Source organism: Ipomoea nil, unplaced genomic scaffold (genome assembly GCF_001879475.1).
Source record: "Ipomoea nil cultivar Tokyo-kokei standard unplaced genomic scaffold, Asagao_1.1 scaffold1407, whole genome shotgun sequence".
Lineage (NCBI taxonomy): Eukaryota > Viridiplantae > Streptophyta > Magnoliopsida > Solanales > Convolvulaceae > Ipomoea > Ipomoea nil.
Genome location: NW_017617835.1, coordinates 1,738,931 through 1,763,345, shown reverse-complemented (window position 1 = coordinate 1,763,345; position 24,415 = coordinate 1,738,931). Strand labels below are relative to the sequence as shown.

The following is a 24,415-nucleotide window of genomic DNA, read 5'->3' as shown; positions in this document are numbered from 1 at the left end:
CGGTAATTAACTCTTTTTTATACTATGGAGTAAAAGTTAAGTTTGTGAAAGTAATAATATAATACTTTTAAAATAATACGGAGTATATATTACATATTTATGCATGAACAAAAAAAAAAAAACACTAATACTTTAAGGTCAGACTGGTAAGGATTACATTTTTGACATTTTTGGTAACATAGTTAACTTATTAATAAATTTTGACTTATTTGACAACTATTAGCTGTTTGACTTGGTTAAACAAACAATATAAGTGTTTGATTAATTAGCTATTGCAACAACTTATTACTCTAAAATATTAAAATTCAAATAACTGTTTAAAGTAACTTTTTAAATCAACTTTTTAAGAAAATCATTTTGCATGTAATCAGTTATCAGCTACCAGTTAATTTACCAAACATCTTTTTACAATTAGCTAATACAATTAACTAGTCAAACTCACTAAATCAATCAATTAATAACAACTATCAACTATTTACCAAACACTCCATTTGCCTAACATAAGTAACACTCAAATTCCTAACCATGAGAGTTTTATTTGAAAGTATTTCAATTTACTTAATAAGTAACATTCAAATTCCTAATAAGTCAAAATGAAACATTATGGGCCGTTTAGTCAAAATTCGAAAAACTTAGGGGCCGAATTGGTCATTTAGCCAATATTTAAACCTTAAACCCTAAACCCATATCCGGTTCGCCAGCTCTACCTCCGCCTGACCGCCACCATGCGTCACCTCCTCGCCGCTCTCCGCCGCAGCGACCGGCGTCACATATGTATAACTCACCCAATCTATTATATTCCTTTTGCGCACTACCGGCCGCAGAAACCCCAATCACCTCCATCGCCACCATTGCCGCCAAAACCCCCTAAAAAGCCGGCGACCTTCACTCTCCACGGCGAGTCATGGGAGGACCCCTACAGCTGGATGTCCCAGCTCAACGACAAGGTTGCAATGCGCCACATGGATGTTTACATGGAGCAAGAGGAGAAGTACACTGAAGCCGTTATGTCTGACACCGAACGCCTTCAGTCCAAGCTTCAATCAGAAATGGCCCCTCGCATGGCTTATGACCTTTCAACCCCTGCCCTTCGATGGGGCCCCTGGTAAATTTCTCTATTCCTGTATATAGGTAGAAGCAAACTATTGCGAGCTGAGCTAATTCAAACTAAAGTTTTGCTTCAGTGTTAATACTGATATTTTAGTAAAATTAGGGATTTGAGGGTTGAACAAAGTCTTCTACTTCAATTATCAACTTCATAAATCTTTAACTTCTTCGATTTCTGAATCAGAAATGTGTTTCTTTACTATGTGGAGGTGGATGTTGTTCAGCGCAGGTTGTACTATAGGCGAGTAGAAGAGGGGAAACAGTATCCAGTGTTGTGCAGGAGGTTAGTGAGCAAAAATGAAGAGTTTATATCTCATAAATCTCCTTCATCAGGGTTTGATTTTACTTCTGGAAAGAGAATTGAGCAAAAGCTTCTTGATTACAACCAAGAAGCTGAAAGATTTGGAGGTGATGTGAATTTCCCACCTTCCTTTGCTGCCTCACCATAAGTAGGTTCTGGTTTATGATTTCACCTTTCGATTACAGGTTATGCATACGAGGAATTATCAGAAATATCCCCAGATCATCGATATCTTGCTTACACTATGTATGATAAAGACAATGATTACTTTAAATTATCTGTAAGGGACTTGAATTTTGGTTCTATGTGTACTAAGCCTCAGGTTGATCGGGTGTCAAATATAGCTTGGGCAAAAAATGGACAAGCTTTACTTTATGTTGTTACTGACCATCAAAAGAGGCCTTGTCGGTTAGTAATTATGTTTTAGTCAAATTACAGCATTCAAATGTTCTTGAACCTTGATGTCTTATCAAGTTTTTATTATTTGTTATTTACTTTTAGGTTATACTGTAGTATGCTTAGTACAGATGAAGAAGATGCATTGCTTTTAGAAGAACCTAACGCAAGTATCAATTTGAACATAAGACATACAAAGGACTTTCTCTTTGTTACTGTAAATGTGCTTGCACCTACATTTTCCAAGGTAACATTGTGGCAAAAGTTTCTAAATTCTATCACCTGTTGTTGGACCTTTTTTGCTTGTTTTTTTTTTTTTTTTGGTCAATGACCCATTTTTAGGTCTTTCTGATAGATGCCTCTGTACCTTTGTCTGGTCTTAAACTGGTGTGGGAATGCGAAGGGCAAGCCCATTGCATAGTTGAGCATCATCAAGGTTATCTTTACCTGTTTACGAATGCTGCAAAAAATGGCCAATCTGTTGATTCTCATTATCTTTTACGTGCTCCTGTTAACTATCCATTCGATCAAAAAAAGTGGGAGGTTAGTTTTCGTTTTCATGCCCTTTTGTCATTCTTTGGTTCTTGATAAATATATTTTGTCTGTATTTAAGCATTTACTCATCTTTATGATAACTTAAGCTGATAGGGCTCTCCTCATGAATGCAGAATGTTTTTGTTGATGACTCAGAGGTCATTGAAGATGTTGATTTTAGCAACACGCATATGGTGCTCATAGTGCGAGATGGGCGAAAGTTTAGACTTTGTTCTGTTCCTCTGCCTCTGCCCAGTGGCAAGGTAATTAAACCTGTAAGATCATTGATTTCTAATCTGTTCTTGCGTTTACAATACTAAGCCCCTCTCTGTTTAACTTCTTCTTGGCAGGTAGGGATTCAACTTGAAGAACTTAATCCGCAGTTTTTGCCTCTCCCTGATAATGTTTGTCAAATTTTGCCTGGACCAAATTATGACTTCTATTCCCCTACAATGCGATTCACAATTTTATCTCCTGTGGTATGTAATTTAAGGTTTTTCTTAATTGTTATATTTCTTATAAAAAAGTTAAAGTTACAAAATTGTTAAGAGTTCCTTCTTTTGACAACTCAAAAAGAAGCCTGTAGTAACTACACGAGTTTTCTACAAGCTAAGCTTTTCTATCTAAAAAAGCTTGTAATCTCTCACAAAAACATATACTCCTGTATACATCTATATATAAGTGGTCTTACAATTTGCTTTGAGCTAATACATGCTAGTTTTTTGTCCTAAATTCACATGTCATTGATGTAACATGCCAAAAAAGAGGTGCTTTTGATGCAATAATCTCCTGGAGAAGTGAAATACATTGGTTGCTAAAGTATATGACTTTTTACTTGTGTGATGGGAATTTTATTAATCATATATATAATATAGATATATAAAGCCTGAACCAAAGAGAGCCATCTTGGCATCTTGTGTTTCATGAAATTTTTCAAGCTGTAGGATTATCATGCAAATTATATCTTACTGCGATTGTGATTTTGAAATGGATTTAAAAAGTAATACATTAGATGAGTAGTTGTGAACATTAAAATTAAGGAAAAAACGGGAGAGAACCATTAGTTACCATCATATATTCCTTTAAATATACTCACAATGTACTAGTGACACTTGAAAGCACAAGTATTTTAAAATAGAGTACTAAAAGAAATAAATTCCATTTTTTTTGAACAGGCATAATTTGATTTCCCTTTTTATTTTCTTAGATGCCTGATGCAGTTGTTGATTACGACTTATCAAGTGGAAGCTGGAATATTGTTCAACAACAAAACATGTTTCATGAAAGAACAAGATTGCTATATGGATCAGCTTCTTCTGGTAATGAGAAGTCATCAACTGCAGGCTCTACTAAGCTAGCCAGTGCTGAAAATTATCAATTGTGGAGTGACCTCTCTGAGATTTATGCATGTGAGCATTTTGATGTTACATCTCATGATGGGGTAACAGTTCCTTTAACGGTTGTATATTCTAGAAGGGGGAAAAAGCAAGCAGAAAATCCCGGGCTACTTCATGGACATGGAGCTTATGGTGAGATCCTAGATAAACGGTGGCGCACTGAGTTGAAGAGCCTGCTTGATCGTGGTTGGGTTATTGCATATGCCGATGTCAGGTTTATTATGCAAAGCTTGCTTTATAGTTATAATTTCAATTTCTTTACTTGCACTCCCTTGGGATATAAAATATAATAATGATTATTTATTCCTACATGAGTTTAGATTCAGTTTCAGCCTTTGGAACTAGAATGTTATTCTCATGGTACTACTTGAAATTTACAATTTTGTCCTTTATTTAAATTTTTAGGGGTGGAGGTGGTAAGGGTCGAAAGTGGCATCATGAAGGCAGGTGCTCAAAAAAGATTAATTCCATTTATGATTATATATCATGTGCTAAATATCTGATAGAGAGGGGAATTGTTGAAGAAACTAAGCTAGCTGGTTGGGGATACAGTGCTGGAGGTCTATTGGTTGCTTCTGCCATTAATTTTTGTCCAAGTTTGTTTCGTGCTGCAGTTTTGAAGGTGTGTCTAAAACTCAGAACTTTTGGTTATTAAACCTGTTGATCTTACACTATTTGCCTCAATTAAGTTGATCCCCTTATTCTTGTTCTTCAATGTAACCTTATAGAAAAAAGTTGGTTTGAAATCCTTCCTCTAAATCTATATCTTAGCTTATGCAATTAGCTATCTGCTTGCGATGCAGGTGATATTATTTTAGTTAAGCTAATGCTCTTTCTTCCAATGCGCATCAACTAACTTGATATTATGTTTTCATGATAGGTTCCATTTCTGGACCCAAGTAACACACTTGTCTCCCCGATTTTACCACTTACACCTGCGGATTATGAGGAGTTTGGGTACCCCGGGGACATTGAAGATTTTGAGGGAATGCGGAAATATTCACCATATGATAACATACAAAAAGATGTTGTTTACCCAGGTGTGTTGGTGGCATCATCATTTAATACACGGTAATTTCGACCTCTCTTCACTGTTACATATGGTGTTAGTAACATATAACGGTGAGTGGGTTTTGGTTGAATAACAGCCCTTTCTTTGTTTCACCTAATTATGTTTGGCAAAGAGAGAGAGATAACAAAAATTTATATAAAATTTCAGGTTTGGAGTATGGGAAGCAGCAAAGTGGGTTGCTCGGGTGCGCGAATACTCCATTTATGAGCCAAAACGTCCAATACTACTGAACTTGACAGCTGAGATAGTTGAAGAAAACAGATATCTGCATTCCAAGGAGCTGGCATTAGAGACGGCCTTTCTCATCAAGATGATGGAATCATAATCATTAATCAATCAGCTTCGACCATGCATTTCTGAAATTCCAGAATTCCAGTTACTTCATTTACCAGTAGTCCAGTACTCCTTCCTTCATCCCATTTACAGAAACTTCAAAGTAGTGTTGTAAATTCATAAGCATCCCTCACTGGTTTTTCAATTTTCCTATGGCACTTTTACTCTCTTAACTAATGTAATTCCCAGCTACATTCATAATTAAATAATTTTTTTATGAATATTGAATTATATCATATTATAATTAAATAAATGATATTTTGATGTTCTCATAATGTTTTAATATTTTTTTTTCACTTCAGTTATGCTTTTAATTAGTTTTAATTTGCTAAAGATCTTGTGGTCAAACGATATAAGTTTTGCCCTCTTATAAGAAGTCACAAACATTGTAACAAAATCAATAGTACTAAAAAAAAGAGTCACAAACATTGTAACAAAATCAATAGTTCTGAAAAAAAGAGTCACAAACATTGTAACAAAATCAATAGTACTTAAAAAAATTAATTTAAATTAAAAAAGGAAATTTATTCCTCATTTCCTTGTGAAAAATAAATTAATAAAATTGAAGTAAATTAATATTGCGTAAATACTAAATACCATATGACAGGTGTCTTAAGATCCAATGGCTGGGAATAAACCGTCTAATACAACGTTCATAGTCACCGATGATAGACACCCTCTTCACAGTCGTTGCGAAAATTCTACAATTCAGTCCGCGCTCAGTGATTGAAGCTTTCGCGCCAATTACCCTCCTTCTCTCCCTCTCTCCCTCTAAGCTAAACTAAAGCCTTCCTTCGCTCCTCTTCTCTGCTGCGGCTAATCCACACACTGCATTGGCAATGAAACGTCAGTCATCTATACTCTCGTTTTTGAAAAAACCCTCGCCGGAGGACCAACGTTCCGGCGGAGCCGCATTAAATGGCCATCAACCTACTCATCTTCAGCACAATAAAAATGCTCCTCCGCTTACTAAATCTGCCGTGCTTCCGTCCACCTTGGATTTGACTGAAGAACCTAAAGGCACCGATACTCCTCCTGAAAAGGTACCGCGTCAGATTTTCCCGACCAACGACGATGGCAGCGGAACTAAGCCTTCAGTTTTCGATAGCATTAAGCACAAGTTCGTGAAGTTTCATAACGGAGACAAATTTTCGGATAGGTATTTCGTCGAGAAGTTAAATATTGCGTTGCATTTTGCCAATTTTGAATATGGAGTAGTGTTTTTGGTAGAAGAGAAGAAAAACAAATATATTCACACATTCCTTTTACAATTGTTGGATTTTTTTTTTTCAAAAATATTTTTGAATAGAATTTGAAGAAATTAATTGATAAGAGAACTTCTAACACTTTCTAATTTAGAAAGAATTTTTATATTTTATATGTAAATAATTTTGTGATTTTAGTTCTATTTACTTTGTAACAACGCATGCAGATCAATAACTTCTAATTCAAATTGAACTTATATTATCATTTCATATTGTTGATATATTTATTTTTGATGAGATGGAAGGTGGAAATTGTTGTTGTTGGAAGTTTTATACATAAATAGATATGTTGATTGCATATCTATGATATCTTCAACTACATAATTTTATACATGTTTAAGTGAGCTCAAATTGATCATATTCAAATTTTCTGGGACAATAAATAGGAACCTGGCAAGTGGTGGTACTTTAATGATGTCCTCTGTTACTAGTGGAAGTGAAAGATCAGAGGTACATAGCGATGCTTCTTTGGGTTCTAAACTCTTAGCAAAGGAAAATGCTGTGGGTTTCAATAGAACTATCAAACAAGGAGACAATGGATGCTCCTCTGTTATTGTGAGCAATGATGATGCTCTTGGACCAGAAACACCAGGCACACGCCCTTTGGTTCCTCGGTTAAAGCGAGTTCAAGAGGATGCTCAAGGTCTTCAGGATAAGGGCGACTGTTCTGCCTTGAATATGAACAAGAGAGTTAAAACCCTGCAGGATTCTATTACTGTTAGGAAGAACCTTGAAGAGGTGTCTGAAATGACTAGTAAGTTTGAATGGATACATCCTTCTCGAATCAAGGATGCGAATGGTAGAAGACCAGGTGATCCTTCTTTTGACAAGAACACACTGTATATTCCTCCTGATGCTTTGAGAAAAATGTCAGCATCTCAGAAACAGTATTGGGGTGTCAAATGCCGATATATGGATGTGGTGCTTTTCTTTAAAGTGGTCAGTTCTTTATCTTTTTTATTCCCTGCTTTGAGTCACCTAGCTGCATGCACACAAATCATTAGTGTGCTATTCTAGTTAGTAGTTACAGATCAATTACAATTGTACATCTCTCCTGGCTACTGTTGTTTGAAATTTTCAGTGTTGCTAACCAGTACTACAGAAGGCAATATGTGTTAATGAAATCTGACTCTCCACATGTATTGCTATAATAAAACGAAAATTAGTAATTTATTCTGCTTCTTTAATATACTGTCATCCCTATCTTGGAGATGGTCAACATGACTAGTTTGATGCTTGTACAATTTTGAGAAAGAGGAAAAACTTGGACTATTTTTTGGACAAGAAATCATCTCATGTTCTTGTAGATGCATCATCTTTTTCGCCTCTATGATTTTCATGCTTTGTAATTTCTTTCTTTTTTATTTGCTTTTTTGGCATGCCTTGATATCTGTTTATTTCTTTCTACTTATAGATTGGAACGTTTTATTATACTTGCTTTTTGGCATGCCTTGAAATGTTTCAGGGGAAGTTTTATGAGCTTTATGAACTAGATGCTGATATTGGCCACAAGGAGCTTGACTGGAAGATAACCATGAGTGGCGTGGGAAAATGTAGACAGGTATTTTCATTTACATCAAACTGATGCTTACAAATGTATTTCTATCTTATTGCTTGCACTGAGGTTAATTTTCTTCTCAAATAAGGTTGCAAATTAATTTCAAGTGACTTTTTCTGTTCTCTTATCTTGTGGTCAGGTTGGCATATCAGAAAGTGGGATTGATGATGCTGTTCAGAAGTTGCTAGCTCGAGGGTAGGGCAATTGTCTTAAAATATCGCATTTCTAGTTAATAGTAGTACTTTTCTCCTGTGAGGATGTGTAATTTTCTATTAGCAACAACTGCTGACTTTAAGCCAGAGGATATATTATTTACTCCATACCTTTTATAGGGATGTGGAACCAACTTAAGGTGTTTGTAATGTTTTACATAACGAGTAGAATGAATGAAAAATTTAACCTATGAAATCCTTTTTTAGATCTTATTATTTTCCATTTTTTCATTAATAAATTTGAAGGTATAAAGTGGGGCGGATAGAACAACTAGAGACTTCAGAGCAAGCTAAATCCAGGGGTTCTACTTCTGTAAGTGCAACATGGACCTCTGATTTTATCCACTTTTTATTTTTATTTTATTTTATTTTAAATACTCATGCAATTATTATTATTATTATTTTAAATTTACTTGTAAAAAACATATATCACTGTGAACTGTTGGGTCTCTTAAAAAAATTACTTTCTAACACTCATCTTGTATGCTTGTCAATAAGATAAATCCTTGACAAATATTATTATTTGGCAACATATTTCTTGCAGGTTATTCAAAGGAAACTTGTTAATGTACTTACACCTGCCACTTCAAGTGAGGGTAATATTGGGCCTGATGCGGTTCATCTTCTTTCCATAAAGGAGGTCTCTCTCTCTCTCTCTCTCTCTCTCTCTCTCTCTCTCTCTCTTGCTTGGAGTCCTATACATCTCTAATATTTTTTATTTTTTTTTGTTGAATCTATAGAAATTCAATTTTATCGCTAATTCTGCTTATGCACTGTAAATCATGAGAAATGTGAGATTTACTAGGAAAGAATTATGTTTATTTGGTGTTTTCATATAGGGGTGCTTGGATATGGAGAAGGGTTCCACTGCATTTGGGTTTGCTTTTGTTGATTGTGCTGCTTTAAAATTTTGGGTTGGTTCAATCAGTGATGATGCATCCTGTGCAGCTTTGGGGTCTTTGTTGATGCAGGTGCGATATTAATTGTATTTTTCTTGTAAGTAATTCAATGATAATGTGAACAGTCACTCTTTGATATATTTGTGCCTTTCTTTTTGTTGTCAGATATCTGCTAAGGAAGTTATATATGACTCACGAGGTAAAATGTGTGTTTATTATTATCTTAAACTAAGTCGAATGGGTAATTGCTTCTGACTTTAATTCTTCATTTCTTCCACAGGACTGTCAAAAGAAGCTCAGAAAGCTTTGAAGAAATACTCGTTAACAGGTTGGATTCCCCACCCCACCCCCCCCCCCCCCCCCAAAACAAATGGCTCTATGATGCAGCTGAAACATGAATGAAGACATAGGATAAAAGATTATATATTCATTATGTTTACTACTACTAGTGAATACTCAATTTGACATTGACTTTTTTTTTTTTTTTTACCTATTATTACTTAAAAGGAACTGCTGCCCCGCAATTGACCCCCATTCAGCAAGATGCAGATTTTGTTGATTCTTCAAAAGTGAAAAATTTCATTCAGTTGAAGGGATACTTTAAAGGATCACTTAATGGGTGGGATCATGTCTTTGATGGAGTAATGCACCAAGATCTTGCATTTTGTGCTTTTGGTGCACTTGCCAGTCATTTAACGCGGCTAATGGTAAGCCCTATTATACTGGCTTGTAATATTGAAAATTATACATGATACTGTTGATTATTGGATTCTTATTTCTTTACAGTTAGATGATGTTTTACGCAATGGCGACATCCTTACATATGAAGTCTATCGAGGTTTCCTTAGAATGGATGGACAGACACTAGTCAATCTTGAAATTTTCGGCAATAATGCTGATGGTGGTCCATCAGGCAAGTTCTTGTACAGTTTAGTTATAATCTCATCCAAGACAGACACCACCAAATTTATTTTTGTAATTCTTAGATGAGCTCTTAAAAGCTTGTTCACTTGTATGACAGGGACTCTGTACAAGTATCTTGACAATTGCATAACATCATCCGGTAAGAGGCTTCTAAGGAGCTGGATCTGTCATCCATTAAAAGACGTCGATACTGTTAACCTCAGACTTAATGTGGTTGAGGAACTTATGACTCATTCAGAAACAATGTCATTTGTTGCTCAATACTTTCGTAAGCTTCCTGATTTGGAAAGGCTGCTTGGACGTGTTAAAGCTAGTAATCAGTCTTCTGCAGAACTTCTGCTGCCCACAATTGGGAGAAAATTATTGAAACAGCGAGTACGTCCTTTTTGCCTTCTGAGACTTTTGTACTAATAAAACCACCCATGTTTTCACACATGCCATATTGTAAAATATTGAAAGTACAGTATTAAATGATGCTGTTGGTATGGTTTTTTAAAAAATATCTTTTCTTTGAGATTATCCTCAACTTCAGGGTGTAGCAGGCTCACATTGTAGAAGATTAATAGCAAGTATCATTATGTATGAATATATATGAACAGAACAGTCCAATTAGAAGTTGGTGACAAACACTTGACTTCTTGTTTACCTTGGAACAGGTTAAAGTGTTTGGATCACTTGTTAAAGGGCTGAGGATTGGCATGGATTTGTTGATGTTATTGCATAAGGAAGAGCAGCTGAGCTCTTCATTATCCAAAGTCTTCAGACTGCCAGTTTTACATGGTAATGATGGGTTGCATAAATTCCTTACCCAATTTGAAGCGGCAATTGACAGTGACTTCCCAAATTACCAGGTTTGTTAAATCATATTTCTTTTTATAGTGGTTATATACTGTATCAAGATGCTTGTGGGCCTTGTGCATGGAAAAGCATATTCTTGGTCTAGTTAAGGTGAGGCTTCATAGAATTAGACATTAGGACTTAAAATATTCCATCCCCCACTGAACCCCAAAAAAACAAAACAAAAACAAACACACAAGCACTCCTTTTACTTTTTACATATGCTTGTTGTCACTAATCTAATTTTACCTAATCTAGCCTTTTAGTAATTTCTTCTTCCTGTGGTACCAGGATCATGATATAACTGAGTCCGATGCCGAAACCCTATCAATTCTGATGGAGTTATTTATTGAGAAGGCTACTGAATGGTCGCAAGTGATTTATGCCATTGGTTGTGTTGATGTGTTAAGGTCTTTTGCCGTTACTGCAACATTTTCTACTGGAGCTATGTGTAGGCCAATAATCTTACCTCTTTCAGAGTCAACAAATCTTTCACACGAGAATAAGGGACCAGTGCTGGAAATGAAAGGATTGTGGCACCCCTATGCCCTCAGTGAAAGTGAGGGGCTGCCAGTTCCTAATGATCTCCAGCTCGGTGGGGAGACAGATTACTACAATCGTTGTACTTTACTGTTAACTGGACCAAATATGGGTGGAAAGTCTACACTTTTACGTGCCACATGTCTGGCTGTTGTGATGGCCCAGGTTAGTGTTGTTCTGGAACTTTCATAAGGTAGATGCTACTTGGATTTCTGGAGTCGAGAGATTTTATTATTTTTGTTTTCTATTTGTTGCAGATGGGCTGCTATGTGCCTTGCGAGGCATGTACTCTCTCACTTGTGGACATCATCTTCACTCGTCTTGGTTCCACTGACCGAATCATGACTGGTGAAAGTAAGTTCCTTGTGTTGAAACTTAGAAGTTGAACCAGCTTTTATAATTAATAGTTTAACTTGTCTTTCATTTTAATAAAAAGATTTGAAGTACATTTTTTTTGGCTATACCTGAGGAGAATGAGGATTGAACTTGTGAATTCCTAGTCTCCTACCTAGAGTCACACACAAGCTTCTACCGCTAGACAACAAAATCTTTGGCATATGAAGCGTTTGGTTCTCATTCTCTCCTATCTATTCCTTCTGCAGGCACATTCTTTATAGAGTGTAGGGAGACTGCATCAGTGTTGCAAAATGCCACTCAGAATTCTCTTGTTCTCCTTGATGAATTGGGCAGAGGGACAAGCACATTTGATGGATATGCTATCGCATATGCAGTAAGATGCCATTTTCTCCATTTGTTGCTTGTGTTTTAATCACATTGCTTGGTTGGCTACTTAATATACTAATAATGCATAATGATGTGTGACATATCTTTACTTTGATTGCATTTTATAACTACCAGGACAAAATAAAAAATGGATGCTACATTGCTTGTAGAACTCTTTTAAGTCTAAAAATGGAAAGTTTTCATGATGTTTTGTTTTGTCATGTGCATCAAACAGCCAATACGGTTGCTCATCTTTTAGCTAGTTTTGCTACTACGCAGTTAGTAAAGTCAGGAATGACTCTAGACCTCTTTTTATTTCTTCTTCTGTTTCTCATGACTTAAGTGATGTTTAATGATATTTCCTTTTCCTTTAAAAAAAAGTGGAAAGTTTTGATTCAGTGTTAATATAGAAGTGTGATCCATGGCTTTAAAGGGTCTTGGAGAGTTGGAGTAAGAAATTCTTACTCCATTGGCTGGAATTAGTTTGATTTTACTGTTGTTTCTTATTGATGTTGCACTCTATCATTTTATTTTTTGTTTAATAAAGTGAAATTTGCAACATAATACAAAATCTCTTCAGGTATTCCGTCATCTTGTGGAAATTGTGAACTGCCGCCAATTGTTTGCTACACACTATCATGCACTGACGAAGGAGTTTGGATCCCATCCTCATGTCATCTTGAAGCACATGGCCTGCTCATTCAAATCGAAGTCTCTCAACGATCAGGAGCTTGTTTTCCTATACCGGCTGGCCTCTGGAGCCTGTCCGGAGAGCTACGGAATGCAAGTAGCACTCATGGCCGGGATCCCAAAACAAGTGGTTGAATCTGCATCCAAGGCTGGTAAAGTAATGAAGACAAAGATTGGAGAAAGTTTTAGATCAAGCGAACAGAGATCAAGCTTCTCAACACTCCATGAAGAGTGGTTGAAGTCTCTGGTACTCATCTCCAAGTCGGGAGTGAGCGAGCTTGATGAGGACGCATTTGATACGTTGTTTTGCATGTGGCACGAGCTAAGAAGCTCAGATGGATTCCTCAACTCAGCCGCATCGCATCAGTAGTAAAGTAAAATCCCTATAACAAAATCCTGTTTGAGCAGGCTAGTGATAATTTTCCGGTGAATATATTATATGCTCCCTATATTAGGTGTACTAGGGCTTTTTTTACTATCTCAATCGAGCCAGAATAGAGCTATCGCGTCGTGTATATAATTATCAGTTCGCTTTCAAATAGACATTCACTCATGATATTAGTATGGAAAATGAGTCAAATTAGCCTTTTAAGTCAAGCGGGTAGTGTAATTAAGTTTCTTAAATTGTTCAATTGAATCCAAATTAACATGTTTTGCAGGTTAGTTATTTTTGTGTTGATGCATGTTTTGTTTTTGTTTTTGTTTTTGTTTTTTTTTTTTTTTTTTTTTTTTTTTTTTTAATTATGTTTTATTTTTGTTTTTTTAAAAATAGCCACTAGTTTCGGCTGCGGGTGGCTGTCCTCGTTTAAGAATGATGGTTGACGGTCATGGTTATTCTCGTCTCAGATCTAGAACAAGAGTGGCATTGTTTCAAATTTCAGAGATGAGATAAAATTTCTAAAACAAAAGCGGCAGCTATGGCGGCCTTCGTTTAAGATCCTCTCTATCTCAAGAGTTCCAGCACCAGATCCATTTTGCACATTTTTCCAAATAGGATCACCAATGCTAATAGTTCCATCTTGTTTTGCATTTTCAAATCCAAATGTTGCCTTGCGATTCCATCTTGTTTTGCATTTTCAAATCTAAATGCTGCCTTGGAGGTTTTTGGTGGTTGAGAGTGTTGAACATAATATATGTGTAATTTAACTATCAGTTTAACTTTTTAGTTGAGATGGATCACATGTTTCAATTTAGTATCATAGTCAACTCATGTCAAAGGTCACTTAAACTTTTAGTTGAGATGAGTCATATGTTTCAATTGTGAGCACCCTTGTAGATAATTTTTGTAATATGACTCTTATGGGATCGCTCTACTTTCTTCTTGGATGTGTGCATTTGTAGTAACTCTATGGATACTCACTTCTTTGACCTTTTCTGTTCATACTTTCTCCAGCTATAGCTATTATCACCAAATAGCCACGAAGGAGACAGCCCTTAGCTGTCGACAACCGGTTGTTGTATTTAAAAATAAATATTTAAATAAGAGTGCATTAACTTACTAAATAGATTGATTTAGACTTAATTGAACAATTTTACCTGTTTAGAAATTTTGAATTGATCTAAGAAATCAATTACACTATTATTAACTTAAAGGGGCCAATTTCATGTTTAGTGCAACAACAAAATAACAAGCAAGCAACTGATTGAAATGCTGCACGTGCATATGAACAAAATGTGCCAAAATGCAAATAAAAAATAAAGTTGCTCAAGAGCACGTCTTCTGCTCTCCAATCATCTTCTTCCCACTACGCCCTGCAATTCTGCAAACAAGAATTTAAGCGTCAAATTAAGGTTTTTGGTCTGCCCCTTCAAACCCAAGTTCACTCTCACTCGACTCCTTTTCAATGGCGGCTACCTTTTATCAGCCGTCATCTTCACTAAATCTGAGTAGACTGAAACCCTCCGTCTCCTCCTCTACAAAACAACCCAATCCTCTGATTCCTTTCTCCGCCATTAATATCAGCCGAAGCAGCCCACTCTTTTCTGCGCTCACGTATTCCTCCCTCACCGTTTCTGACCCAGAACCCGTTTACGCTTCCGTCAAGTCTTTTGCACCTGCCACCGTCGCTAATCTTGGCCCCGGCTTCGACTTCCTCGGCTGCGCCGTCGATGGAATCGGCGATTTCGTCACCGTCCGCGTTGATCCAGACGTTCCTCCCGGACAAGTCTCCATTTCCGAAATCTCCGGAGATGGGAATAAGCTCAGCAAGGATCCGCTCTCCAACTGTGCCGGTATTGCCGCCATTGCCGTTATGAAGATGCTTAATATCCGATCTGTCGGGCTCTCCCTCTCCCTAAACAAGGGCTTGCCTTTGGGGAGTGGATTAGGGTCCAGCGCCGCCAGCGCTGCCGCCGCCGCCGTCGCCGTCAATGACCTATTCGGCAGCCGATTGTCCGTCTCCGACCTCGTCTTCGCCGGCCTAGAATCGGAATCTAAGGTCTCCGGCTACCACGCGGACAACGTGGCGCCTTCTATCATGGGAGGGTTTGTGCTCATTCGGAGCTACGATCCATTGGAGCTGATCCAATTGAAATTCCCACAAGAAAAAAACCTCCTCTTTGTGATGGTGAACCCAGAATTCGAAGCTCCCACGAAGAAGATGAGGGCGGCGCTGCCGGCGGAAATACCGATGTCCAGCCATGTGTGGAACTGCAGTCAGGCCGGAGCTCTGGTGGCGTCTGTTCTGCAAGGAGACTTGCCGGGGCTGGGAAAGGCTCTGTCGTCGGATAAGATAGTGGAGCCGAGAAGAGCTCCATTGATTCCTGGGATGGAGGCAGTGAAGAAGGCGGCTATTGAGGCAGGAGCTTTCGGGTGCACCATTAGCGGCGCCGGACCCACTGCAGTGGCAGTTACGGATGATGAAGAAAGAGGAATGGAGATTGGGAAAAGAATGGTGGAAGCCTTCTTCCAGGAAGGGCATCTCAAGGCTTTGGCTATGGTGAAGAGGCTTGATAGGGTTGGTGCTAGGGTTGTCAGCAGTGAACCCAGATTATGATTATGATTATGCAATGCAAAATTTCATTTTATTTCAAGAATGTAGTTTTTCCATCCAATTTCAAACTCGGAGATCCCCACAGTAATAAGAAAGAGTAACTTTTAATTCAAAATAAACTTATATCATCAATTTCATATTGTTATCTATTACTGGTGGAAGTGGAAGATCAGAGGTACTTGTGTGTTGCTATCTTGCTCACATAAGACAAAATTTTCTCGTCCTCATAGGATAATGGAGGGGTAGGAGCTCACCGAAACTCAGGACATTGGATGTAACTCTCACACTGCAACTATTAGGCTCGATCACTCTCACACTGCAACTATTAGGCTCGATCTTGTGTCTTTGCCTATAATCAGACTCCTACACTGCGTCTGTCATGCTCAATCTTTGCTCATAATCTGCTATCTGGTACTACAGAATGCAATGTGTATCTTCCACAAACTATGTCTTTGCTCATAATCTGCTATCTGGTACTACAGAATGCAATGAGTATCTTCCACAAACTATCTTCCACAAACTATATGTCTTTGCTCATAATCTACCATACTGCGGCTGCCAAACTTGATCCGTACTACAAAATGCAACGTGTATCCTCCACAAATTGTCGGGCCAAGGTGCGAAGGCGCCTGGAGTGTCACAAGAATGCAATGTGTATTAATGAAATTTGACTCTCTACATGTATTGCTACCAACTTAAGGAGGTGTTTATAATGTTTCATCATATGGAAAATTCTATGATGATATATAAGTATAGTTATGTTTTGTGCAACAACAAAATGACAAGCAACAGATTCAAATGTCGCACCTGCAAATAAACAAATATGTGCTAAAATGAAAAGTAGAAATTCTTATTTGAGCTAACTTTCAACTTCATTGTCATAATCTAATCAATAAACAAAAGTGCAAATTATGCAGTATTAAAGCCAATTCATCCATCAGCTGCTTACAATACAAGAAAAAAAAGAAAAAAGAAAAGTTGCTCGAGAACACATGACTTCTGCTCTCTAATCATCTTCTTCCCACTATGCCCTGCAAACAAGAATTTAACCATTTGAGACATGACATTTTCTCAAATAGTTAAAGCTTTCGAAATATGTTTTCTCAAAGTAAAGGGTCACCATACTCATAAGGGCAATGGCCTGAGAACATGTAAAAGAATGAGGCATATAGCATATTCATCTAAGGTTAAACGATTAAAAATAAAATAAAGACTCAGGATTACTCTATAATAAATCTCACTTGACAGAATGTCAAACTTACCATACTAAATTTTGTCACAGTTTTTGTGAGGTCCAAAATCTGTATATAAACTTGAAGTGGATTGATAAACACAGAGGATATGTAGAAAAAATAGCACAACTACTGCACTCAGCTCTTTCAAAAGGACATTTGCATAGTAGAAAACCGAAGTCTAATTTATCTTTACCAAATGAAAGTAAAACGTTAGCAATTCTAACCAAGAAACAAGAAAAGCAAACAATCTACATAGGTAGCATTGAAGATTCCTATCATATGTTATCAATTACCATAAACAACTAAAAGTAAAATGCTACAAATACAGACATATAAGAAAATAACAGATAGGAGAGTGATATATTCTTTCATAGGGCTTATTGAATAGTAAATGTCCATAACTATATTTAATCACCTGCATCACCCATTGAGCTTCTCAGCTGAAACATTATTGTTCTCCTCCTCTTCATCGTCTTCATCATCATCCCCACCGCTATCTTCTGTATCCCTTATCTTAGCAATTTCTGCCTGTGCCCTCTCAACAATTTGCTTCTTTTGCATCTCCAATTCCCTCTGGAATTCCCACTTCATCTTTTCCAATTCCATCATTTGTTTCCTCTTACTATTCTCAATCTTCTCATATATATCCCCGAACCTTTGAATCGACTCGGCTAACAACTTGGCAGATTCCTCGTCTTCCTCCCATCCTGCATCCCCTTCCATCTCTTCTTGCTCGTCCTCGTTATCTACATCCGATCCTGCAGGACTATCCCTCATCTCATCCATAACGTTAGACCTATCTAAATACATTCGAGGGTCCATAAACACGTACTCGCCAGAATCAACCCCACAACCCAACCCACAATGCCCTTTCATCCTCAAATTCATCAATACATCCATTTTCTTGAAAAAAGGCCACTTGCTCGAAAACCCACCTCCCATTTTCTCCATCTTCTCCCTCTCCTTCTTGTACTTCTTCTTCAACACATCCAACTGATTCCTACAGTCGATCTCGCTCTTCTCCACCCCAATCAGCTCTGAAACCTTCTCAGCTACATCAACCCAATCCTCACCCCTCAAACTTCTCCTCCCCAACTCCAAATATCTCTCCCCCCACACCTCCAACAACACGAAACTCTCCTCCTCACTCCACGCCCCCCTCGAGCTCCCTCCACCTCGCGTAGTTCCTTGTAAATTTCCCACGGCACGAGGGGCAAACTCGTAATTTGACGCTAAAGACTCCATCTTTCTTTTCTTCTTGTTCCTGAAATCATACCCATTCTCAGCCCCCCCGTTGAATTCCGGATCATCTTCTCCTTCATCAGACTCTTCAGTATCATCGTATTCATATTCGTTCTTGTATCTACTATAATGGGTGTCTTTAGGATAAGAGCTAGGGTTCCTAATTGGGCGTCTCGATCGAGAAGAAAAGCTGTAAACAGAAGTGGGTTTTTGTGAGTACCTTCCTTCATCATCAGAATCATCCATATCTTCGGAATATCTTCTCCCCGCCAGCTCGAACCTCTTTCTTTATATCTATATAAATAAATTGGGTTTTTTCCCCCCTTATTCTTGACAGAAAATTGGAGAACTTTATTGTTGAAAACCAAAATTAGAGGCGAAATTGATATGGGTTTGAAGGAAACTTCAAAATAAGAAAGGGAAAAATGAAAGGAATTACAGACCTTGGAGCTCTGATCTCGGAGATTAGGGTTTTGATAGTGGAAGAAAAGAGGGGAGATTGGGAACTGAGGTGTCAAAGAGTTCTCAGAGCTAAGATCGTGTTTACGCTTCTGCCCTCACTTTTATTTTACTTTCTGTCAATAAGATGCCTATTGGCTTGGTCCGCTTGGTCCTTGGATAAAGTCCCATCACCCAAAACCTCTGAAAACAAAAAATATTCATCATGTTATTAAAAACATTAAATTACCACTTTAGTTATTAATTTGTAATTTTTTTGAAAGCTATTATTGACTCCATCCATTACAATGTAGTATACATAAATAGTCAATACCGTCTCCACTGAGACGGGAACCCATAAACTCTTATATGGAAATCTAATATTAGTGTCATTAGGAATTTCCATCTTTTTAATTAGGTGAATTTTGGTCTATAGTATAACCATTAGGAATTTCCTCTTGTAGTCTCATTTTAAAAAAAAAATACTTAGGTAATTCCAATTTCGTCGGACTAATCTTAAGCCCGTAGGATAATGACCTTAGAGTAACTGTTGAGTCGTGAGACGTGCAATCAGTCTACCGATCAAACCCTAATCTTCATACGTGCACAAGGGATCCAATTCATACGTTATCATTCTCATGTTTTCAATGACATTCGAGCCCCACTACATTGTCATTTTCAATCGTGATATTAAGTTAAGCGATGAACCACTACACTCAACTCTAAGGCCATATTCAAGTTTTGGGCTAGGAATCCTAGGATGGTTGGAGGTACTTTACGCTTGTATTTTGGAGGCCCATTAATATAAATTCCAAATCATCCCATATATTCTTTTCATTTTACGTTGTCAGTATATTTGATTACAACACGCAGAAGCCCACTTTTGAATGCGCCAACAGAAGTTCTAATAGCAAGTTGGGCTCGTGGGTTTATTCTTGATGATTTATTTATTTGATTTTTAAAGGTGAATTAGGTAATGGCAAATTATTGTTTGGACAACCTAATAAAGTAGTTCAAGTAGTAAATGAGCTCTCTTTGTGGGGAAGAATTCTAGAATAATCTGGGCTCGGACCTGGATCACATTGTGGTTGACACCAAAAAAAATAAAAATAAAAATTGTGTGGACCATAACAAAAAGTACATTTTTAATATACTAAATATACATTATTCGTGTACTGAATGTATATTATACAAAATAGTTTGTACTGAATGTACCTTAGCTTATTTTATAATATACAAAATATGGTCCATACAATAATGATTCTTAGGTAATGTTGAAAATAACTTTTTACCAAACACCCCTTATCATATAGATAATGTTTGATTATAGGCAATTTGACTCTATCTTATTAGTTAAAAATCAATGTAATATACTTAGATTAAAAAAAAATAAATCCATAGATGACTGCATATATATAGAATGTTACGTAAGTGCATGTGTAGCTTCAATTAATAGAGTTGAATAGAGGTGTAGTAATTAAAGTGAGACTTACCCAACCATAATCAGACTTTCGATCATTTATTACTATTCTTTTATGTAATTCTGTGAAGAGAAATAAATGGGCGCTGATAGGAATGAGTTTAGTAGTTGATAAACTCATTATTAATTGTGCATGTAACGGATACCCCATTATATAAATTCCCAGCTTGCAATACAACACTTTGTACCTACACACTCTCAAAATGGTGAAGATCAAGAAAGACGCCATTTTTCTGTCATGCATATTCTTTGCTCTCTTCGCTAAGCTTAGTGCTGCTACTTTTACTGCAAAACCTGATTGTCTTGGAAAGATTGACCACTTTTTGCATGGAGGACTATTGCCACCTCTCCCCGGAGTTGTCCCTCCGGCGACACCTGTGCCGGGAGTTGGTCCTCCGGCTACTCCTGTGCCCGGAGTTGGTCCTCCGGCTACACCCGTGCCGGCAGTTGGTCCTCCGGCTACACCCGTGCCTGCAGTTGGTCCTCCGGCTACTCTTGTGCCCGGAGTTGGCCCTCCGGCTACTCCGGGAGGTGGTCCTCCAGCTACACCGGCGGTGCCGGGAGGTGGTTGTTGTGGGTGGCCTCCGGTTACACCTGCACCAGGGTGTGGGCCAGGTAATATACTATGTGGAGGGGGCATAAGCAACGTTGGTGGAATTGGAGGTTTGATTGGAGATCTTGATGGAGGCTTTGGTAAAGGCATTAATGGAGATACTACTGACTGGGGCGTTGGAAAGTTTGGGGGGCCGTTTGACGACGGAGATGGTGACGGTGACGGTGGATTTGGTAATTGGGGCAAAAAGAAAGGTGGTGGAGGGTTTGGTGGAGGTTTTGGGGGCGGGTTCGGTAAAGGCTCCGGAGGAGGGGAGGGCGGGGGCGGAGGAGGAGGTTTCGGAAAAGGCGGCCCCGGAGGAGGGGAAGGCGGAGGCGGAGGCGGCGGATACGGAAAAGGCGGCGGCCCCGGAGGTTCAGGGGAAGGTGGGGGCTTTGGCGGCGGATTCGGGAAAAGTGGCGGTGACGATGGAGGTGATGATAATTGGGGCGCTGACAAAGGTGGTGGGATGGGAGGAGGATTCGGCGGCGGGTATGGTAAAGGCACCGGAGGAGGAGAAGGCGGAGGCTTTGGAGGAGGATTCGGTAAAGGCGGCCCCGGAGGAGGGGAAGGCGGAGGCTTCGGCGGCGGGTTTGGTAAAGGCGGCGACGACGGAGGAGTTGGAGAAGGTGGAGGGTTTGGCGGCGGATTCGGAAGCGGCGGAGACAAGGGCTTTGGAGGATGGAACGACAACAAAATTGGTAAAAGCAGAGACAAAACGTTAGTTTAATAATCTCCGATGTTGTCTTAACGTATGTAACAATGCATGCAAACATAATAGCTGTTGTTGTAAAATAGAATTAAAGCAATTGAAAATCAAATTGCATGTATTCAATTCTTCATGGGTGATAACATAACATGAAACAAAAGCGAATGAATTGAAGTAAATTAAACCATATTTTTATATAATAATATGTTATTGTGTTTTATTAGTTTTAATTAATAACAATTGCTCATCAGTTTGATAAAAATCTTAAGAATTTAAGTTCGAGAATTACATAATATATACCACGAAAATTCATAGACACATAATTTCGGATAATTATTATGGAGTATAAGTTTACATAATATTACGCACATCAAACTTTTTCTTAACAAATAATGTTTTTAAAAATAATTTTACGTGACTTTATTTAGTCAATTTATAATATTATATAAGGATTATAAATAAAATTTGATTTAAACCAAGTTCAAGTATGAGTAGTTAACAAATATAAAAATGTTATTTTAGACATTATTTATTTATTAAATGTTTTTCTAATGATATGATATTTGATAAATGTCACAATTATATATATATATATATATATATATATATATATATAATAATAATAATAATAATAATAATAATAATAATAATAATAATTCGCCTGGTCAACCATATGCATCGTTGTGTGTGTCTATTATCAAGAGCTTATCCCTCCATTTTACATGAACCTGGAAGCTAAGTGTTCCTTATAATTGTGGGTATTTGAGATTGTTTAAGTAGTTGAGTTTAAAAATTCAGTAGAGTATGCTAAAAACTTCGTGTATTAATTATGCAGGCACCACTATAGAAAGTAAATTTTTTTGTTTATAACTCATTAAAATATATTTCATAATTTATTTTTCTACAAGATCTTAAGATAGAGTGAGGTCACGGAGACTTAAAATTAGCTAAAGTTCAGCCTTTTTATAAGAGAATTAATGACAGTATGTTAATTAAAAAAGTCCGAGTTTTGTGCTTTGACTTTAAGTCATGGTAATCATCATCACCTTTGACTTTACATCATGGTAATCATCACCCTTTGACTTTGGTGAGTCCTCAAATTTCCTTCATTTCCAATTAGTGAGATTTTTGTAACTAACATTTTTTTAAAAAAGAAATATGATTTATAATTACCATGTTGAAATCTATAATAAAAAAATTTCTAGCATGTAATTTCAAAATAAGTTCTTATTAATGCGTTCATTAGAGGACGAGGACTTGCTAGAATGTAACACCAAGAAGGCAAAGGCAACTTCAAACAACTTAGTGCCTAGCTAGCTTTGAGGATGTTGTCATAGAGACATCAAAAGTAGAAGAGAGTGGTCTCAATGCCTCCATGTAGAGATTTTCATATAAGGATACGCTTGCTAGTCACATTAACTTTTAAGGTGTTCGACAACTCGGGGTAGAGGATTTCGACATCTCTAATCATAAAAAATTTGGCCGAAGACAATGATGAAGTGGACTGCTCAGTCATTGAGTTAACTAAGAATGAGAAGATAATTAGGTTTAGGTGTCCTTGGGTGCGCATCTTGATCATTAAAATGATCATCGGTAGAGTTGTGAGTTGTCCATATTTTATTCACAGTGTTAAGGCCATGTAGCACCCTCAAAGCATCATTGGACCTAGTAGCTCTTAGAAACAAGTATTCTTTGCCTCTTTGGCCAAAGTTTGCTTCTCTTGAGCACTACGAGTATGCCAAGTATGAAAGCCCCTGGATGGTTATGGACCTCTACTTGATTGTCATGCAATGGACTCCTACACATATTTGTTTATCAAAATGTGCTCGATCAACTCGATGAAATAGAAGACATGGAACAAGGTCGGGCTACATGGTGCTCAAAGTACGTGGATTTATAAAAAGTCCATGACAAGTTTGATTGGGGCTTTATTTGTGCTACCCTCTTAAAATTTGGTTTCAACACCTCTTAAGCGAGGAACACAATGAATTGTGTGGAAGCTCCTCAAATGGTTATACTTTGGAATGTGAAGCAATATGAGTGGTTCCAACTAACTAGGGGTATCGGTCAAGGAGATGTCATCTCTCATTATCTCTTTGTTCTGCTTATCAATCCCGTTAGTCATATCATTGTCATGGAATAACTTGTAGGGAATTGAAAGGGCATTAGAGTTTCTAAACAGGGGTTTTTACTATATATCTTACTTTTTTTTTTTTTTTTTTTTTTTTTTTTTTTGCAAACAAACTTATACTATTCATGGAAGCCTCTATTGATTAGTTAAAGGTAGTATTTAAAAAAAATTCTTTTGGAGTAGTTTCAGATGACGAGGTGAAGGAGGTTGCTACACCTCTTTGTTCGTCCTCCGCTTTACAAGAGGATGATGGTCAATTTGTGGATGCTCAGCTATACCGTTGGGTAATTGACAGGTTACAGTATTTGAGTATACTCGCTCAGACATATTCTTTGTGGGAAATCGCTTGGCGCAATTTAGGCATACCCCAACAGATTCTCACTGGTAGGCCGTTAAATGATTGTTTCGTTATTTGAAAGGGATGTTGTATTTTGGGTTTTTATTGAGATGTGGTGTGTCACTGTATCGGTTTATTTTGATTCTTATTGTGGTAATATTCATGCATATGGTCAATTTACAATTGCATACGTGATTTATTTCAGTTCAAATGTTGTTTCCTGGAAGTTTGTTCTACGACGATCAGTGACTCGATCTTTGACTGCTGATACAGAAGTGCTATGGACTCAAAATTTTCTTGGAGAAATTGGTGTGGTGCTACGCAAAGTTCCCAAATTACTTACGGAGAATCTTAGTGCCACTTGTGTACGCAAGAATCTAGTACATGTTTCATTCCGGGATGAAGCGTTTAGCGTTGGACTATTTCTTTGTTACGTTCGTGAATGTGTTGCAAATAATCCTTGTGTGTTC

General features: G+C 37.5%; 4 protein-coding genes across 7 annotated transcripts; 3 read left to right on the top strand and 1 right to left on the bottom strand.

Annotated features, from left to right (window-relative positions):
• Positions 1–664: 664 nt before the first annotated feature.
• LOC109186418 (protease 2) lies at positions 665–5,340 on the top strand. 4 transcript variants are annotated; one of them, XM_019336386.1, is made up of 12 exons: positions 665–1,105; positions 1,337–1,515; positions 1,594–1,816; positions 1,910–2,051; positions 2,147–2,347; positions 2,473–2,601; positions 2,689–2,817; positions 3,546–3,949; positions 4,141–4,357; positions 4,616–4,806; positions 4,955–5,147; positions 5,187–5,340. In XM_019336386.1, the coding sequence occupies exons 1-11, from the start codon at positions 726–728 to the stop codon at positions 5,130–5,132; spliced, it is 2,373 nt and encodes a 790-aa protein (XP_019191931.1). In that variant the 5' UTR covers positions 665–725; the 3' UTR covers positions 5,133–5,147; positions 5,187–5,340. The 4 variants fall into 4 exon arrangements, with proteins under 4 accessions (XP_019191931.1, XP_019191930.1, XP_019191932.1 ...); XM_019336385.1 differs by having other exon boundaries at positions 4,955–5,340; XM_019336387.1 differs by having other exon boundaries at positions 705–1,105; positions 1,317–1,515; positions 4,955–5,340.
• A 492-nt stretch (positions 5,341–5,832) lies between these two features.
• Positions 5,833–13,425, top strand: LOC109186417 (DNA mismatch repair protein MSH7). The gene is made up of 17 exons (XM_019336384.1): positions 5,833–6,299; positions 6,792–7,344; positions 7,871–7,966; positions 8,103–8,158; positions 8,422–8,488; positions 8,720–8,815; positions 9,015–9,146; positions 9,240–9,273; positions 9,355–9,402; positions 9,582–9,781; positions 9,861–9,987; positions 10,096–10,373; positions 10,655–10,849; positions 11,127–11,540; positions 11,633–11,729; positions 11,978–12,105; positions 12,679–13,425. The coding sequence occupies exons 1-17, from the start codon at positions 5,980–5,982 to the stop codon at positions 13,156–13,158; spliced, it is 3,321 nt and encodes a 1,106-aa protein (XP_019191929.1). The 5' UTR covers positions 5,833–5,979; the 3' UTR covers positions 13,159–13,425.
• A 1,063-nt stretch (positions 13,426–14,488) lies between these two features.
• LOC109186421 (homoserine kinase-like) lies at positions 14,489–15,924 on the top strand. Its single transcript, XM_019336391.1, has one exon. The coding sequence runs from the start codon at positions 14,633–14,635 to the stop codon at positions 15,782–15,784; it is 1,152 nt and encodes a 383-aa protein (XP_019191936.1). The 5' UTR covers positions 14,489–14,632; the 3' UTR covers positions 15,785–15,924.
• Positions 15,925–16,610: 686 nt separating this feature from the next.
• LOC109186422 (trihelix transcription factor ASIL2) lies at positions 16,611–18,788 on the bottom strand. Its single transcript, XM_019336392.1, has 2 exons — positions 17,432–18,788; positions 16,611–16,812 (listed from the first exon to the last, which is right to left on the bottom strand). The coding sequence occupies exon 1, from the start codon at positions 18,502–18,504 to the stop codon at positions 17,437–17,439; it is 1,068 nt and encodes a 355-aa protein (XP_019191937.1). The 5' UTR covers positions 18,505–18,788; the 3' UTR covers positions 16,611–16,812; positions 17,432–17,436.
• Between the last annotated feature and the right edge of the window lie 5,627 nt (positions 18,789–24,415).